The sequence below is a fragment of the Opisthorchis viverrini genome (assembly GCF_000715545.1).
Source record: "Opisthorchis viverrini unplaced genomic scaffold opera_v5_20, whole genome shotgun sequence".
Classification (NCBI taxonomy): domain Eukaryota; kingdom Metazoa; phylum Platyhelminthes; class Trematoda; order Opisthorchiida; family Opisthorchiidae; genus Opisthorchis; species Opisthorchis viverrini.
Window position 1 is genome coordinate 2,621,730 of NW_008751676.1, and position 17,802 is coordinate 2,639,531.

General features: G+C 44.7%; 3 protein-coding genes across 3 annotated transcripts in view; 1 reads left to right on the forward strand and 2 right to left on the reverse strand.

The window, feature by feature from the left end:
• T265_01846 (hypothetical protein) overlaps window positions 1-17,802 on the forward strand; it is a gene marked incomplete at both ends in the record, with an annotated part of 31,469 nt that overhangs the window by 10,874 nt on the left and 2,793 nt on the right. Inside the window, one exon of the mRNA XM_009165956.1 lies at window positions 4,464-5,198. Coding sequence (XP_009164220.1) covers window positions 4,464-5,198 — 735 coding nt within the window. The remainder of the gene's footprint in view (window positions 1-4,463; window positions 5,199-17,802) is intronic.
• On the reverse strand, window positions 3,402-4,625 carry T265_01845 (hypothetical protein; the record flags this gene model as incomplete). The annotated part of the gene is made up of 2 exons (XM_009165955.1): window positions 3,402-3,693; window positions 4,504-4,625. 2 exons carry the CDS (start codon window positions 4,623-4,625, stop codon window positions 3,402-3,404), a joined length of 414 nt encoding a protein of 137 aa, XP_009164219.1.
• T265_01847 (hypothetical protein) overlaps window positions 11,405-17,802 on the reverse strand; it is a gene marked incomplete at both ends in the record, with an annotated part of 74,870 nt that continues 68,472 nt past the window's right edge. The window contains 3 exons of the mRNA XM_009165957.1: window positions 11,405-11,587; window positions 14,522-14,607; window positions 16,421-16,517. The remainder of the gene's footprint in view (window positions 11,588-14,521; window positions 14,608-16,420; window positions 16,518-17,802) is intronic.

The following is a 17,802-nucleotide window of genomic DNA, read 5'->3' on the forward strand; positions in this document are numbered from 1 at the left end:
GTCATCTCATTCAACCGGACGGTATGACCAAATGCACTGACATGCTATTAAAACACTCGACCCCGCAGACTAGCGTGCAATTTGCGGTGTCAACCTCTGTAATATTAGCGATAGATAAACCGTGATGAGCCATTAGATGGGAAGTTTAACCGGGGAAATATTGCATTTCCAGTGACCTAGCCAGAATAAAAAACGGATACCGGCGAGCTTTCGGTCTTATTGGGACTCGTTATTTAGGCGTACAGAGACCGTTCACGTAAGTCGGCCAAACGATTTCAGGTCCTTACTCTCCGCTACGACAGGTGGTTATTCTGATCAAACACTGCTTACCAGTAATCAGACGACGGCCTGAGTAGGTTAGCAACGGATTCAGACCAGTTTATATACCTGCTGAAATTCAACAAGCGTGCAAGCTGGTCATTGGACGCGTAGTCTGGAGGTTAAGAGACAAAAACTGTTAATCAATAGGTCGTATTTGATCCCTCTACGCTCACATGGTGACTAAACACAAGGATGAAAACGCTCGTGCGGTTGAACTTTTCGGAGTCTGATCATAGTTTGCTTAAACTTCCAGTCAAATTTGAACCAACGGTTTGGTAGTCATGTGGCTTTATGTGGCAATCTGACTATTCAAGTGAAACATACTGACTGTTCGCCAGCAGTCATACGATTCCCTGAGCAGAATAAAAGACCAAGTTCGACGGTCATTTGAAGAAATAAAGAAGACGCAAAATCGGCACCTTCAGTAACGAGTGATTAGTGAGCATAAAATGAGGACTACTCACTTAGGGAAGGCAACGGTCCAGGCGACCGATACGTGATTGGTGCTTTGAATGCCAGCCCACCCGGTTCGGTAGCGGAGGCAGCTGGGGGCTCAGTATAGCCCAACCCAGTTCGCATCGTTCATCAGGGGGTGGATTGACAGGGTTACCAAACTCGACCTTACAGTCCGTTATACTTTGTTTGCGCCAACTTTTTGTTGTCTTGCTGCATCTTAATTGGAAAAGCGTACTTAGGCGACGCACTACAAGAGTGCATTATACCGTGGGTTGCAGCGATCAAGTGAGCACATGCTGGACCCTGAAGGTCGCAATTTGGAAGCATACATTTTTGTATAACAATATTATGATAAGCCTTTAGCGAAGTATTGCTTCGGAACTTGGAAAATACGTGCAACCTACCTCCATGTGCATGCCATTGGTTGCTTTTTCCGTCGCATACCGTCGACTGAAACAACCTGATTGTGTTTCCAGTATGAACCCGACTCAGTTTCCCCCGATGAATTTTTTGCAGCCTCCGCCAAAATGTTTATATGATGAGCGAAAAAAATCGAAATCGTTAAACCGTAGCATCCTTTCGGTGCCTAGCTGCCATACCAACGGAAGGGGACACGAGGACTGGGATACTACCAGTTTTCCCAGAATAAATGGTTTAGGCGAAACACAAGGTATTTCTACCAATCGGATTCGCCCCCTGGACGTGAGTTTTCCAAATCTGCCCTCTAATCAGTGGAAACTTGTGAGAAAGGGAGGAATTAGATAGAAGTGATAATGCGTTTCAATTTATAAATTCTCTCCTTATGTCTTCTTGGTCCACATTGATAACATAACATGACTTCAAGCTTTTAATTGAAAGTCTCGGAAAATGTAGGAATTGCATTTTGCACTGAGATGAACACTAGTGGAATGCCACTTTGAACTTGGTTGGAAAAACGAGTGCTGTGGGTGCTTCTAGATTGGCTGTTTTTTATCACTTCATGTTTCACCTCCTCTTCCCCTCCTTTCGGCGTAGCTGGAAGTATGCACACACTGAATCGAGCACACCCTCGCGATATGACAGTGGGAAGAACACAAGATACGGACAGTCTGGGATCCGTGCAGCCACCACTCTCTTTCACGGTCAGTCTTTTTCCCTGGAGTTTCTTCGGCACTCAAGTGGTGCTTGATGATGTTACAATTACTGGTTTCGTGTTTCGCTTCATATATCCTGCTGCAGCCTAGATAATCAATTCCATCCGATTTTATAACTACAATTTAAGTTAGCAAGCCGAGTTTGAATGCATATGTGGAGAGAATGACACCCACTCTCATCATTTTGGATACAGTGACTGAGATTGGTCGCCTACGCTCACAATCCCCGAATAGGAAAGACTAGATTTCACTGGTATTTTAGTGGTTCAAAAGTGGTCGATAAGCATGTGCCTAGAATTTTCCACCATTTTCACAGCATTGCATAAAATGAGTTACAAAACCGGTGGTGGAGCTATCTAGAAACAATACATGGGAGCTCACCAGTTGCATGGATGACGTCTATGGAACTCCAGTTGCTACAGTCGACAAGCAAAATTTTGTAAGAAGTAGAATGGGTAAGCGGATGACTAAGAGAGATTCCATTTGGTCACTATATAAACGCTTGCAGACGGTCTGTCTACACTATTATTCACAGTCTGTGCGCGTGGTTAATCCACGAAGATGTAACCTAGTACTGACATGTCAACAATTCACGTCGAATAAAGCACGACATTCGACCCCTAATAAGACTGGGACTGCATACAATATAAGATAATAATATACGAAAGTGTTTCAGACTGCAAGTTTGTCTCGTGATATATCCTGATGCTAATTAACTGAGGCTGTAGAAAGCAGACAACATCCAGTATAACTGGACAGTCTTGTGTAGGCAGCCTGTACCCCGTGGTCCTAAGGTTACTAGTAGATATACTGACGGAAAACCTGTAGCTCACTTATTGTGGTGCGGCATGGTGGGAAGTTCAGTCTCCAGGATGTGAGGATGGAATCGCCGCGTCCGTATTCAGGTTTGGTAGCGGAACGGATCCAGCCGAATACCGATGTATAAGCTCCCCGGCGCTGCTATCCAAAATCAAGGAATTTATAAAAGTCGACAGAATCATTCATTGTCTCGAGCAACATACTGTTCCGAATTTGGAACAATTCAGCTTGTGTAAATAACATTCATGCCCATCCGACATGCTGATATTCGTTGACAGCCATATACTGAAGCAGGAATCCAGGTGATCCATCCAGACCTCAAAGCGTTCGTTCGCGTTGACCGCTCCATCGTGTTGTCTAACAACAATGCATGGGGATCAAAGGGCTCAGAAGATATGGGTCCAGCAAATTCTCTCAAGACGAATACAGGAGGAATGTGACATACCGCGCCGACAGAGGTGTATGAAAGATAGTACAAAAGGTTTGGGTGCTGTTCATGCCACTCGCCTCCCAGGATGGGGACCGCGAGATCCCCACTGCACCTGGTGGAGAAGCTGCAAGTTATGGCTTCTAATCCTTGTCAATGCTTTTCTTGTTGTCAATTTCCTTCCAGATTAGCTGAATGAGTGTTTGGATGTGTAGGCACCTCAGAATGATTGTAGTGAGCTAGCACTAAGTCCCTTCCCCGTTCACCTTTATTCTTTTCTTCACAGTAAGGCTTTCAAATAAATCATGATTGCACGGCAGTGAAGCATCACTGTTGAACACTGATGTTATGCTGCCGATTATGATTATGTTGAGGTGCAATACTGCTGCTCCTGTGAGGTTTCGTACAATAGGTGGGTGGATAGGGTGGTGGTCTAGGCTTTGCAAACACCGACATACACGTCGAATGTGTTTTTTGCCTTGTAGGACACATGAGCTAACAATTCTGTAGTATTCCCAGAACGCTATTGGGTGTTGTCTGTTGGATCAGTATTACACTGACCAGTTGCCGCCATCTTGTTTCCGAAACGTCCAACAAACCACCGTCATGTGCTACAACAATGTTCAGCATAAAATGGCTGCGCCGTGGCCTTGCGACGCAATTCAGGCCGTGTCCGGGGCATCAACAGAGGAACTTGAGTGTTCCTACAGCTGTGTGCTAGATTGGGCCTGATGTGTGTGACACCGCGGTAACAAGCTTAACACAAACTGGTGGTTCGATCCACCAGAGACGATAGACTGCGTCACTGATGACGTCGATTCGCTACACTGTTCACTCACTATGCAGCCAAGTTTGGTGGCAATAATTCAGTTTCACTAACCTACCGGCATGCGCAAATGCTACAAAACTTCATGTACCCAGTGGTTTTGAAACTAGCAGAAATACAATTAAAAAGTTTGGGATCGGAAGAATTTGGTGTTTGGTGCTGCATACTTTCAGACTGCTATGCGAAATGCTAGAGTTTCCATGTTGAGTCGAATAGCGTGCATTACGCTCAATTCGACCAGCCTATCACTGTGTACCAATGCGGAGCGCACAGTAGATCACACTGGGCTTTATACGATTCGTTTAGTATTATTACCTGTCGTGATCCTCTGTCATTCGTCAGCACCTGCCAACTCACCCTGTAGACCGATATTTGAGTGCAGTGGTCTCTTTGGGCACTTGTCTCCCTGGTTGCGGTTTTGATATTCATTTTTATAGTACTAATTCATTGTCCTGATTCTTCGCATCGTGCCTCACTTCAGCGCCATGCTGGATCAACTGGACATCTGTATTCCAACTTACCGCGCTCTGGGATGCGAGATACATATGACCAAATGTCGCAGCAGCGCAGGACGAGTGTCGCAGACCGTACTCCGTCCTATGCTTCTCCACAAGGAAGTTACATGGACGGTTCGCGTTCCCATGAATATGTCAATCAGGCCAAGTTCCTGCGAAACGGACCCGTCGAGCAGGGATCAATCATGAGTGGCTCAGTAATGAGTGACTATAGTGCGAAATATAGTCAAAACGAAATTGCATCACGACGGACAGCTTCCCCACAATACCCGACCGCTCGAAAATCAGCAGGTTACGGTTACGAGGCCCCGAGCGAAGTCAGCCAGTCAACTGGCTATCAGAATAAACCATCTCATTCAAGTAGGCGGCGACCTAGTGGCGGGGTTCCTGCATTAGGTGGCATAATGCTTACGGACCCGATGCCCAGGCGAGACAATCCTCAGGTGAAAACACGCGATAGAAAAGAACCTCCACGTCACAATGCTGCATTTGAGGAGCCCGATGAGCCAGTGGATGCGTCTTTAGAGTACGATGACGAGGACGAACTGGAGGAGGATGATCGACATTTCGACTACCCACCACATTCTCCAGATGGCCGATATGGTCCACAATCACGCCTAGCTTCGAGAACTCCTCCCATGCCCACAAATGCTGGTCGAACAAGGGCCTCCGAACAGTCGAAGCCGCCCACTAGACATACGGTGAGTACACTATCCATTAAATGTCTCTGCATCGAGCACACTGCATTGGTCACGCCTTAAGGGTGAAGGCGCGAGTTCACTGACCGAAAGGTCCTTGGTTCGAACCCAACCTCTGCATTTCGCCTGCTCCTGTCTAGAATTGGACAGCCTGGCAGTACCCCTTTCCTTGTGTCTCCTACGGGTGGCTTGGCAGCTAGGCACCGAAAGGGTATTACAGCTGAGCGATTATTATTATTAACCTATTTAAACAGTCGCTACGTTGTTGGTGTTAATCATCCTGAAAATAACCGATAAGGCGGTACATGTGTTCTTTTTGAATGGAGGCAGTTATTAGCCACCTAACTATGTCATACTTCCCACACGCGTTCCCTGTCAGAGGACTGAAAAACCTTTTATGTAGCTTTGTCTGTTCTGGTCGCTCTTTCTGATTGATGGCTCTAAATAGCAGCTGTCTGAATGTCCCCAACTCGGAAGAAACTTCGAGATGAACGGACGTCTGTGATACCAGGTTAGTCTCGCCCGAATGGGATCAGTTGGTCGGTCAGAATAGGATGTACAAGGAAGCCTACGTAAGGCCACGAGTGAGCCAAACCCAGTTAAATGGTCAAAATTTTGTTCAGTAAATCGTATTCTGCATGGTACAAATGTTCCGCTAATGAAGGTCAGATGTTTCGAGAGTGCTTCCTATGGTGCTCACACTGGAAGATGTGAACTTCATATAGGTACCCCTAGTTTGATATCGGGGCACCTTAAGATCCTTATCAAACATCACGCCTAGAAGGTGTACGTTCACGAGTGGTTGAAGGGTGTATCGATAGACCATTGGAGAACTCACGTCATGTCGGACAATTATGCTCCGTGACGCTGTGGCACTGCAATCAAATGTGACTCCCTCCTGCCGCTAGCTGGAGCTTTTGAGGCGTCAGTACACTCTCGAACGAATCGTAGATCGATAGGTTCAAGTATTGGGATACATTCTCAAACCCAACAAATATGGACATTAAATCTGACAAAAGCATCTCAACTTTCTTTTTTTTAATGTATCACAATAAAAGATCTTTGGCGTACTTACCTCCTTGAGTAACACTCACATTTCCCGATTATGTCTTGATATTTTCTGTTTACCGCAACTCGCCATCCAGCCTCGTGGACGCTCAGGGAGGACGGAACTTATGCTTTGATTCGATTGGGCAAATCACCTAAGGGTGTTTGTTTTTTTCCCGGCCTTTTGCCAATCAACTCCGAGTTGAATAGGAAACCGACCTGCCTCGTCCTTGTAACTTTTGATTTTTCTACTAGCCCACTTGCTATTCAACCCCTTGTTACTTCTCATTTCATATAGCTACAACCACGTGCATATCACTCTGACTGTTACTGCTGTGACTTCCTCGCCGTTTTCTTACCTGACCTGCGCAATCTGTTTTCATCCCCTTTTTAACCATCCGGGTACTTTTACTTGTTTTTTCTAAATTGCACGGCACTTTTTTCTACTGCACAGGAACTGAAAATTTACTGCGACGTTACTTTGTGTTCTACTGTTTTGTGCTTTGCAATGTGACTAGACGTATATTTCAGAAAGAAATACCGCAGTGAATTTGTAACAAAAATGCATGGCGTAAAAGGTCGAGTTAGTTCCCTTTAGGGGATCACCCACGTTAAGTTCCGTGGTATGTTGATTCGGCCAATTTACGCTTTCTGGGATTTCACAATCTTGCTGAGCTGACAAGCTCCACCTGTTTGAAGTATGCGTCGGGGGAAGTCTCTTTGGTGAAGGACTGATACACAGCATTTCATCGGACAAATAGATTCACGGAAAACGGGGTTCACGGGACCATTGTAAGTTGAAATACCATATAGGACGGACAGACACCCTATTGACTATGATCGTACAACAAAGGTTGCTTTCACTTATGCGATGCGTTGTGCTTAATGCAACACACGACCATATTTCGATGCCACCGGAGAAATGGAACGGACAAATGATTATTAGGGAATCGACGTACTTCGTAATACCGGAAAGAAGCTTGCCCGAATTCCGACCAGTCGTTTGAATTCGGACATTCCGAATAGAACTTTTCAGACAGTGTGGCTTCCATGGCGTATGCACATCCAATGATTTAACTTTTGCAGATACACCTGCAAAGGAGACGCGATGAGCGAAACCAAGCGTTGTACATATTATTCGTTGGTTTTAAAAAAGATTTCGCTTGCAGATCGTTTCTTGGTGGTTGGGCTACCCGAGCAAACTTGTCAGCCCCGCTAATCCTTCCCGATTTGTGATGAACTATCAGGTTAGCGTAACTGCACCTTCAGATTTCGATAACGTTTCGGCTGTGGAAAAGGGTTATGCAATGGAGCACACTTCATTTAACTCGTACACAGCTGTAATATGCAGGATGTTTTGGAATTCAAGGCACTGCCCGCATTATATGGTATCAGGATTTAGACAGCATACAAGTGTTATAACCGGCTACTCAACTGATTTGATTTGCAGTACTGAAGGCCATGCGTATCCACTGAAGTAACCCGATTCCGAACATAAGTATATATATATATATATATATATATATATCCAAAACACTCACTCAAACAGTCTCCCTTTCCTGATGCAATCATTCCGATGAATCCACATTGTCGTACGCCGCCTCTTAAAAATTCGGAGGTTTTTGTATGTAGCTTGGTTGTCACAACACAGTCCCTCATATATACCCACTTTTTGCAGAATACGCTCTACTGTTAAGCCTAGACTCTCAAATGTCGTACCTCCACAACTTTGAGTAGATCAGCACTGAATGTAAATCTCAGTCACCCTATTTCCTATTGTTTGCAGGGCCGCTTGGACTTGTGGAATGAGCTAACTCGGTTAAGCCCTTTCCACTCATGGTAACGCTTGCTAAGTAGGTAACAAATTTGCGTTACAGCGTTCCGCCCTTATCTATCGTCATATAAGCCAAAAAATCCAGACTTGTGAACGAAGTTTACTGAAATCGAACATATTTCCGCACCCGCCGGATATTGAATTTCTCGTATGAGGCTGATAATCCGGACCACGCTGCGTCAAAATTCACTCTGGGCCAACAGTCCATCCGGTGCATACGTCACGAACTCCGTGGTTCTACCTGACTCGACAGTCACGATCTATCGTTAATTCATACCACTGGCTTCTGAATTGCCAGCTTTTTGTCTCCAGTATTACACTCTCTGGTTTACACGAACCAAAGTGCTATCCTGCTTGTCATCACACTACTTTGCACAAAATGCACGACATTAGCGTGCTTGGGACCACATTGATCTAATGTGGTGGGCAAAACCAGAAACGGGTATCAGCCTTCTCTTGCCTTGTACCTCAGTATAAAACTAACGGTACCCTGCAACAAATGGCTAAGTGTATGGCGTATGAGTTTAATTCAGGGCAGAATCAGTTGTGTACACTCTTGTTACCAGAAAAGTCACAAAGCTTAAGTTCCCTCGTTCCTTTCTTTTCATCGAAATAAATTCAGGGAAGTGGCATAAATTCGAGGGTACATTCTGCTGGCCTTTCAGATACCAAGCTATGCTTAAGTGCGAATCGTTCCAAAAGCCCTACTGTTCCGCTTGCAGCGTCCGGCGTTACGTTATCCTTGTCGTGTTTGTCCACTCCATTGACAAAAGTTCGGTTATTCTTATGACCTGCGGTGTTGTGAATGGTTTTCCGACACGTCCAGATAAAAAAATACAAAACTCTGAGTGGATTCTGGTCTAGATAGCTTTTCTAGGGTATCTGCTTTCTCGACGACAGTCAAGCGCTTCTTTATCGGACAAGCAATCCATCGTTATCGGAAAAATCGAAACATTAAACACACAATCGACTGACGACTGCAGTGGTATCCACCTGACTCACGATCACCACCCCAATTACTGACGCAGAAAAAGCAGCTGTTCCCAGCGTAATCTTGTCCGTGTGAACAATATATGCTGATCAGGTCAAAGCAAGACATGCATCGATTTCAGACGGATCCACAAAAAAAGTGCATTAATGTGCATAGATGAAACAAGTTGTTTTGTAAACTTAGCCATCATCGTTTCCTACCCGCAACCCATACTGCCGTTGCACCAACATCGTCACTACACACGAAGACAGCTCACGAGAATAGATGTGATGAACGGTGGACCAGGCCAGGGAATTGTGGCCTCTGAGCTTTAAGCGGTGCCCAATACTATGGCCTGATCCAGCCTGAACGTGTGAAGCTGTCCGGATCGTCGACGGATCACGTTCTCTAACTCACTCGCGCAGGTCCATTGGTCTCGCAGCCACGTTCGCCTCAGTTTGAACGTCACAACCGGTAGAATCGATGAAAATTTGTTCGGTCATTTCTACTCAACATGGTGCTGTTTGCACGCTGGATCGGACGCGACCTCACTGTGCGGTCATGGAAGTTGGAACTAAAGATTCTTTTCCAATTTTATGTAAAATGGTTATTTAGGGTATTATCTCCTCTGTTCGACCATTTCAACGCATGAAATAGGGAAGTCGGTTATTAGTGGGACAAATTTGGAAACTAACCCAAAAGTTATCGTTTCGAAAGTCTTGATCGACGGTCTGGGCGAGAGGGATCAGTAGTTTGAGCACAAATTTACTGACCAGAAGGTCCGTGGATCGACCTCTTCCCCTGTTTAGACTTTGGCAGCATGGCAGTGACCCAGTTCTTGTGACTCCTCCGGTGGCATGGCAGTTAGGCACCGGAAGAGTGCTACAGCTGGACGATCCTTCTGTGCCTTCATCGCGGTGCAACATTCCCTTTTTTGCTACAAAAGCCTCTTCAGGCCAAATGAACATAGCAGTAAGTCGGTTGAGCTTTAATTCAGACAGAAAGCTCAGTAAGATCCCTTTTGACGAACAATCGAAATAATGGTTAGGTGTCTGTTCAGAGCTCTTGGTTAGTGTGGTTGACTGCCATACGACTGATGTATAGGGCGGTTTGAAAGTGTTTTGTCATAAAGACCCATTTATTGCCATAATCCCATAGATCAGTTTTTGGACGGGACGTGAAACGCTTTTACTGACATATAAGCCCACACTGATTAACATTCGGTCGGTTTAAGGAAGTATCTTATCGGCAGAAATAGTCAACAAAACTTTTGGCCGCCTAAAGGAGTCTGATACTTTTTGGTATTTCTGCGGGCTTCGCGCTAGCCTTGCTACTCCCATATACGTTGGTCGACCAAGTATGATAAAGACACTCGTGGTACATATGAAGCTAATTATGTCACGCACCCTGGCGAATGTGAAGCATTTTCGTGATCACACGAAAACACACTGATGTGGTTGAGTTACAAGGAAGGAAGAAAAAGTTGAAGCAGTTACTTGAATCCACCCAAGTAAAGTTGTTAGGAGGTGAGTCTGGCTAACAGCAGTCAATATCTATCGGACTACAACAAAGACGGAACCTAAGTTTGCCGTTAGTTTACTCGCATACCTACACAAGTTCATCGCTTGGCAACTTTTCTACTTCTTCCAGCCGTAACTGCCGCATGAAAACAAAGTGTGAGGATAACTGAGAAAGTATTTCAAGAACTTGCCCATGCTATCCGACTCGGAGTCTGCCAGTTGTCAGCTGGCAGTAGTAACCAATATCCGACTAGGGACTTCATCATTATTTAAGGTGTAACCGCACCGAAAAAGATTAAAAAACGAGCAGCCTACGAGCATTCTCGATGAGGGAACCAGGTTTGGCAGCCACATGGCGTCGTATACCTTACCTTTCATAAAGGATGTCTCATCGGCATTATAAGTGCTTCAAATCGACAACGGCTGTCCTAGCTCCCGGGAACTTTGGTGATATCTCGCGCTGAAAACCACCGGTAGCTGCGCAACAACGTCACGGTTGTGGAGAACTACTGATGAGCTCTAACCTTCTACCAGCCAGAAATGATGCAGACGCGGGCTCTTACCAGTCTTTAAGGAGTCCTCAAACCTAGGGGAAGATACACGTCGTGGCATACAACTCCAAGCACTAAGTGGTAAAGTACCATCCGTGTGCCCTATGTGCAGTCAAAGAGCAACACGTTAGCTGCATATCCCAGGTTAAAGACTCTGACTTCTGACAAGAGTTCACGACTAACGTCGTTGCAGTCAATCACAACTTTCCGGAACATATCAACCATGGCGAAAAAAAAGCAGACGTCAAAAAAAGCCGCTGACAGGTCGGTCTACACGACAGTTTCCAGTAAAATTCGTTTTATTTTGTGACAACTGTAAATACATATTTACAAGGAGTGTAGCCATATGGTTTGCCACTTCGAATCACAGTTAGTACCACCGCATTTCGTCCTTCCACCTTTGGTAGAATTTCGTCGACCTCTTCGATACGACGTGGATAACGATAAGCAAGTCGCGCCTCACACAGAAGCTGGAGAATGGGGTTGGTATGTGAGATAACGAATGCGTCAAACTCCAGTATGTGGTCAAATTATTACAAAAAATAACAGATACAAGTCGTGCAGCCCGAATATTACAAAGTTATCTACAGAATTGTCAGGTATAACAGGTCTCAGAACGTGATGAAACGATGTAAACACTGACTATTCAAGTCTATTGTGCGTCCGACTGAAGTTAAACGCTCAATCGTGCCTCAACAACTAATTGTCGTTCACTGTAACAAGTGTCCGTACACTAAACAAGTCTCCGATTCAGTTGCCATGATCCAAGACGTGCTACTTTTCAATGTAGATAGGAACACCAGTTCCGTTTGAGATCTAACTTCAGTCCGTCTAGGGGTTCAGCCACTCTGACAAAACAGGATGAAAGTTTCCGGCTCCCAACGGAAATTCCTCATCCTTGATGAGGAATTATGGCATTCGAGAAGGATGTCTGTCCATTACATGGATTAGCAGCAACCCGTCCGAAAATTCGCCACGCTAGAAACTTTGCTGTGCACTTCTACAGTGAGGTCATCATTTTGTCACAGCCTGGTCAGTTAATTGCTCACCTACCAAAACAATTCACATACCAAGAGTACACACCGCTGAGCACCGTATTGAAAAACGTGAATTGTTGAGACCACCCGTTGTTGAGAAAAACAAAGCGGGTTGTACTGCGTAACTGAAATTGACTTAACAACATAATGTAAGAGACAAAGGTAGCTTGGGGTGCTTCTTCACCAGTCACGTCCGAATTTCGTCGAAGGATTCACCTTGACTGGCGAACACTGCATTGAGCAGCTAAGCGCACAGCATTCAGTACAGTACAGTACCGGGATGATTTTGATGGAAAGTTACCAAGAGATGGGCTCTCACCGCGAGGGGCACTTGTGGATTATACTACCTCTTCCTATCGATAGCAGTCACTTGTCCAGATCACTAGGGGGACGCATTGTAGTTCGATGTTTGGATCCATCCAACTGATCTGGGTAATCCTGCATCTGTTTCCCTCAACAACCCCACCGACCAATACAAATAACCGTTCCACTAATGGCGAACTATGTCCACTTGCAAATCAAGTTGGTGTTGATGGGAGGCTCGACCGATTCCCAGCTGAATCACTCGTATAAGGTATTTCTCACACTAGTTTAATTCGCAAATAATTGTAGTTTATCAAGGTCAAACAACGTGATGATCAAGTAGAACACAAAGTTGATGTCAAGTTAGAGTTACGCTTTCTCGGTGAGTCCCAAGAGTGGCGAAACTAGTGTATTCCGCTAGCGAGGAGTTTTCAGCAATTTCTTAAGCGGTGTATATCAACAATGACACTAGCTGAAAGCATCTTTTATAGAGAGAAATATAGATTAGCTGAGAGCTTGGAAACAGCCGAACTGTCATGAGTGTGTGGAGAAACAGATAACTTTTTCTCACCACAGCTGAGGAAATAATCCGTAAAGAGAAAGAGGTACAAAGAATTGAAAATTCCAAGTCTAACTCGGCGCAGACGTCATTAGACGAAGTACCTTGCAGAGGAACGAAATTTAAAACTCAGTGAGGTGCGATTATATGTCATGCACCTGAACCATAAAGTTCACTGCGCCAGCATGTATAAAATCATATAATATCAGCCACCTACAAAGCTATCGGAAACTTGGTGGCGAACTGAATACGAGTAAAAGTCCTGACGCCGGAAAAGAACGACAGGACTGCTACTATGTTCGGTTGCATGTCACATCAGCCAACGTAGGTAACCACAATTGTTAACGTCATTTGAAGCCGAGCCAGGGGGCCGAGATGATCCAACTGAGGGCATATTAGCCATAACCTTTTAACCCATTCACCTGCGTTATTGGATAACTTTTACAGTGCATTCAACAATTCACACTGGGTAGACCCAACACAGCAGCTCAGGGCAGCCGATAGGGTTGTTGCACTTTAGCTAAACTGCCATATTTGTGGGGGCGCCATGCTCCCCACCTGTAAAGACCGAAAAAGAGGGCCGTAGAGGCCTATAATAGACGACCAGACCCACAAGGCGACATACATAGTTAGCGATCCAGGGACAATCAGTGACTAGTTCATGTATTCTACGGATGGGTGCCCGCTGTTCACTGGATCAAGCACTCGCCCGTAAGTCCCATCTCGTGAACCCGTATGCTACTGTGCATCCGCGGTTACCAGACGTCTATGCGCCGAGAGTGGCTTGAAATCAGCAGTCTCTCAACGCCCTATATCCATTTTTGCCCTTCATTTTGGAGGAAACACTACCGAGAGGGGGCAGTGGATAGGACATCCTCCTCGTAGACCGCGTAAGTAGGTGGTCCTTTGGGAGATGTTTCGATTGGAACCAGTAACGATCAGATCAGACCAATTTTCCAGCAACCAGTCCCGGCCATAGTGGAGAAGACCTTAAAATCTAACGTTTCGGATACCATGGGCGATCTTTCTCCTTCGAAATCACAAGCAGCTCTCTGCAAAAACTTTAGAAATGGCTACTTCAGCAACCAATGATAACATCTTATCTAACGAGCAGTTATTTTAATTTTCATGGGCATACATGATATTTACCGCCTTTTATCGCACATGTTGTGCAAGACAGTGTTGGTTTTAGACGGAAATTGTTGTTCAGGCTTGTTAAGCAGATCAGAGTTTCTTTGTATTTTATTACGGGCATAAATATTGGAAGATATGAACCAAGTCATCAACAAGAATAGCTACAAATAAGACGGGGTTTCTATCAGGCATTGTGCTTGACCGGCCTGGCTTGATTTCACCACACAAACCGATCTAGCCCATACACGCAAGTGATGGCCGAAAGTACATCCAAGCAATACAGTTCCTTCACTCCGTACATCACAAATGTTAAGCCGCATTTCATTTTTTATTTGAAAGTAAACTGTAAACTCGTAACTAATGCGACTTACTCCTTGCGTTTAGTTAGCTGTTTGACCGTCAGTTCTGCAGGGAATGAGACCAGTTTTTGTGAGACCGTACTGTCCTCAAAATAAACCTATGTGAAAACCAGTAAAGTGAGTAATGGTAGTAATAGTAATAATAATTAAAACAGTGATAATACATGATACGTCATTTGACAATCAGTGGGATTTGAGAGTTGAAGCCGAACTCACGAAATGAGCAAGCACCGAGTTATCTACATCTAGTGCCTTATCAGACAGGACACAATATGTTAAACTACTAATTGGAGACCGTTTAAAGTCAACCCGCAGCTGATTTTCTCACAAGCGGTTTGCCCGTACCTTAAACCGAAGTCAAGCTATCTCGAACACGTTTTGGACTCTGGCCGTTTCAAATGTGAATAATTGACCCGGTAATACTATATAAAAATCTTCCGATATACAATTTCATTAGGCCAACAGATCAAACCAAGGCCTTTCCATAGATTAAGACACCGGTGAATATCTTCCAAACATTGTCAACTACCATAAGGATTATCGTGTTGGTCCCGTATTAGTCCATCAATATCGGTATATCATATTGCAAAGACAGCACTTGAGGAACAATATGTTCACATTGTTTAAGGAGTCACGGATTCCCGCAGCTAAAGACCAATGATTATAAAGCTCTCAGAATAATAAAATCCATTGAGTTGTGGGACTTGATCAAAAAACGATACACTAATCTCGCTCTACAAACACCTTGACGAGGAGAATGAGTGCATGATTATAGAGAGCCCAAAACTTCTACTACAGGATAGCTGCGATGAGAGGATAACTCTCCACTAAAGTTATTCTGTCACAGATCATAGGTCCAATATGGACACTCGAAATATGTTCGGTCTGACGCGCAAAAGGTACAGACGGATTCGTTAAACTTACAGTAAATTTGTTGACGAAATATATGAGCTGAGCCTGACACTGCCATATTTCCAGACCTGAGGAGCATGAATACCTTAGTGTGTGTATTCCAGATCGTATTTAGCCTGGCTGAACGGAAGAGCTGAGTTTAACCTTCTCAGTAAGTGGTAAGAAGCACATCTCGCTAATAGTGTCTGCAATGTGTGCGTCTAAAAAGGGTTTTGTTCGCTTGGCACATCATCGACTGGCTAGCTGCGTGAGCTGGTTTCCTCCTCGTAACTGTGCTTCAGTCGGGGAAAATTGCATTCCACTTCACGTGTTTGTAGTGGGCACAGTGAAAGGAATACTTAAATATGTACGCTCAGCACGCACATTCCTCACTTGACTGATGTAACTCGCATGTGCTCCATCAGAAAATTATCGCCGATAATGTTTACAAGTCAATACAATTCCGGTCCTTCGTAGAGAAGATTAGAACGATTTGCCTGAGTGGATATGTTACGGTAGTGTTTAACAGCAAGATAAGACCGGTTGTTGCGACCCGTTGATGATGTTGACCTCAATAAGGACAAATAGCTTCGAAAAGGTGACCTGAGTGAGACTTCGTGAGAGCTCCTCGGCACATTGGTTATCACACACACACCACCACCACCACTAACACAGCGTTGTACTCTGTTTTCCAGAGATTACGTCACGTCGGATGTTGATGAAGTGTTTGCAACCGACATGCCTAGCTCGGCGAGCGAACCAAAGATCAGATTGACTAAACGGATTTCTGTACGACAAGCAGGTCCTCAAGATTTGAAGTGCGGGATAGAAATATTCACTTCAATTCCACTGGTCAATGTGATATTCTAGACAGATATCGGTAGAGAACACATAGCAGAAAAGTACAGAGCAAGTTCTAGGAAACTGGCTGAAAAAGTATAACCACTGAGCGCAACAACTGTAATAAACAAAGACCGAAACGCGCCTGCTTTAGAGGACAGTAGAAAAAAAATAACAAACCTCTAAACTATCGTCTCCAAATCGGTAAATTTGTTCGGTATCCCACGCAGGGGGCGGTTGACTAGGGTCAAAGACGAGGCGAAGACACTCCAGGACGCTACAAATTACGAAGAGAGAAACCCAGACTGCGACGTAGATGTAGGGACAAAAAGTTCAACAAAGTGCGTCATTAAGTTCCACACGACTAAATATTACAGAAACTGACGAGAAGATAAGGCCTGTTCCACTTAAATATTCATTCGGGCTAGGCAGATTGAGCCGTATAACTTGAATGAAGGGGAACAACTGATGCAGTAACGCAAAAAGAGTGCTTGATAACCGGCCCTAATTCGGATGACTTACTGCCCTCTAAATGGACCACGGTTGCCTGCCGGACATTCTGCAAACTTGAAAGGGCGATTCTGTCCCTGCTACTCAAATCTTCCCAGAAACCAAGAAACAAGAAAGCCGCTTGATAAGATAATTCGATACCGTCTAGCTACGCCGACCAGGACTTTTTAAAGCAAGTTCGGCTCTCTTGACTATCCTCTATGACCATTATTGGTTCGCTCGACAGATTTACTGCGCCAGCGAGGAGTCATATAGTTAGCCTCTATCACACGGAATCATGAAGAGTGAGCTCAACGGTGTCTGGCCAAGTTATTTTGGTCAACGCAAACAACGTTTCAAAGTGATGGGGAATTGTGTCACTCTATAGTTCAGCCAGCTGTATGAGTACCAATCCAGCTTAAAACATATATCACCGCGGCAGACCACCGTGAGTTGCCGTTGAATATTCAATCGAACAACTCACAAGGAACAGAAAGTGAGTAGAAAGAAGAATAGATCAATTATGAGACCATAGAAGATGTCTATAGTTCCAGCTTTAATTATCGATATATAGCAAAAAACGGGCACTATTCCCCAGCAGCGCTACACATTTTTCGTTCATTGTACAAGAAGTATGTGCCAAGCAGCCTCAAAAGTAAAAGGATGTCAAACGTCCACCAAGATATATTTAGCTGGAGAGACTTTCATTGTTCGAAAAAAAACAGAGGTTTGGGGGGTTTTAGGCCCACCTCCAGAAGAGATTATATCAGTCACCTGTGCCATTTTTACTGTGCATAAATATGATACCAAAGCGGAAAAAGCACAACGGTTCAGTTCGAAGACCGTGAACCACGTACGTATGTACGGTGGTTTCCGTCACCACAGCATATGACAGAGGATAGATTGGGGGATTGTGGATACAAACAGAGAACGCTAGTGAGCTAATAAAAAAAGTGGTTTCAGGGGGCTGGGACATCGCTATGTTTCTGAGTACCCTCAATCAGTGATTCGGTGGGTCACTGATACCGCAACCTCGCAGAAAACCGGTGCTAACCCAGATAGGACTGTGTGTT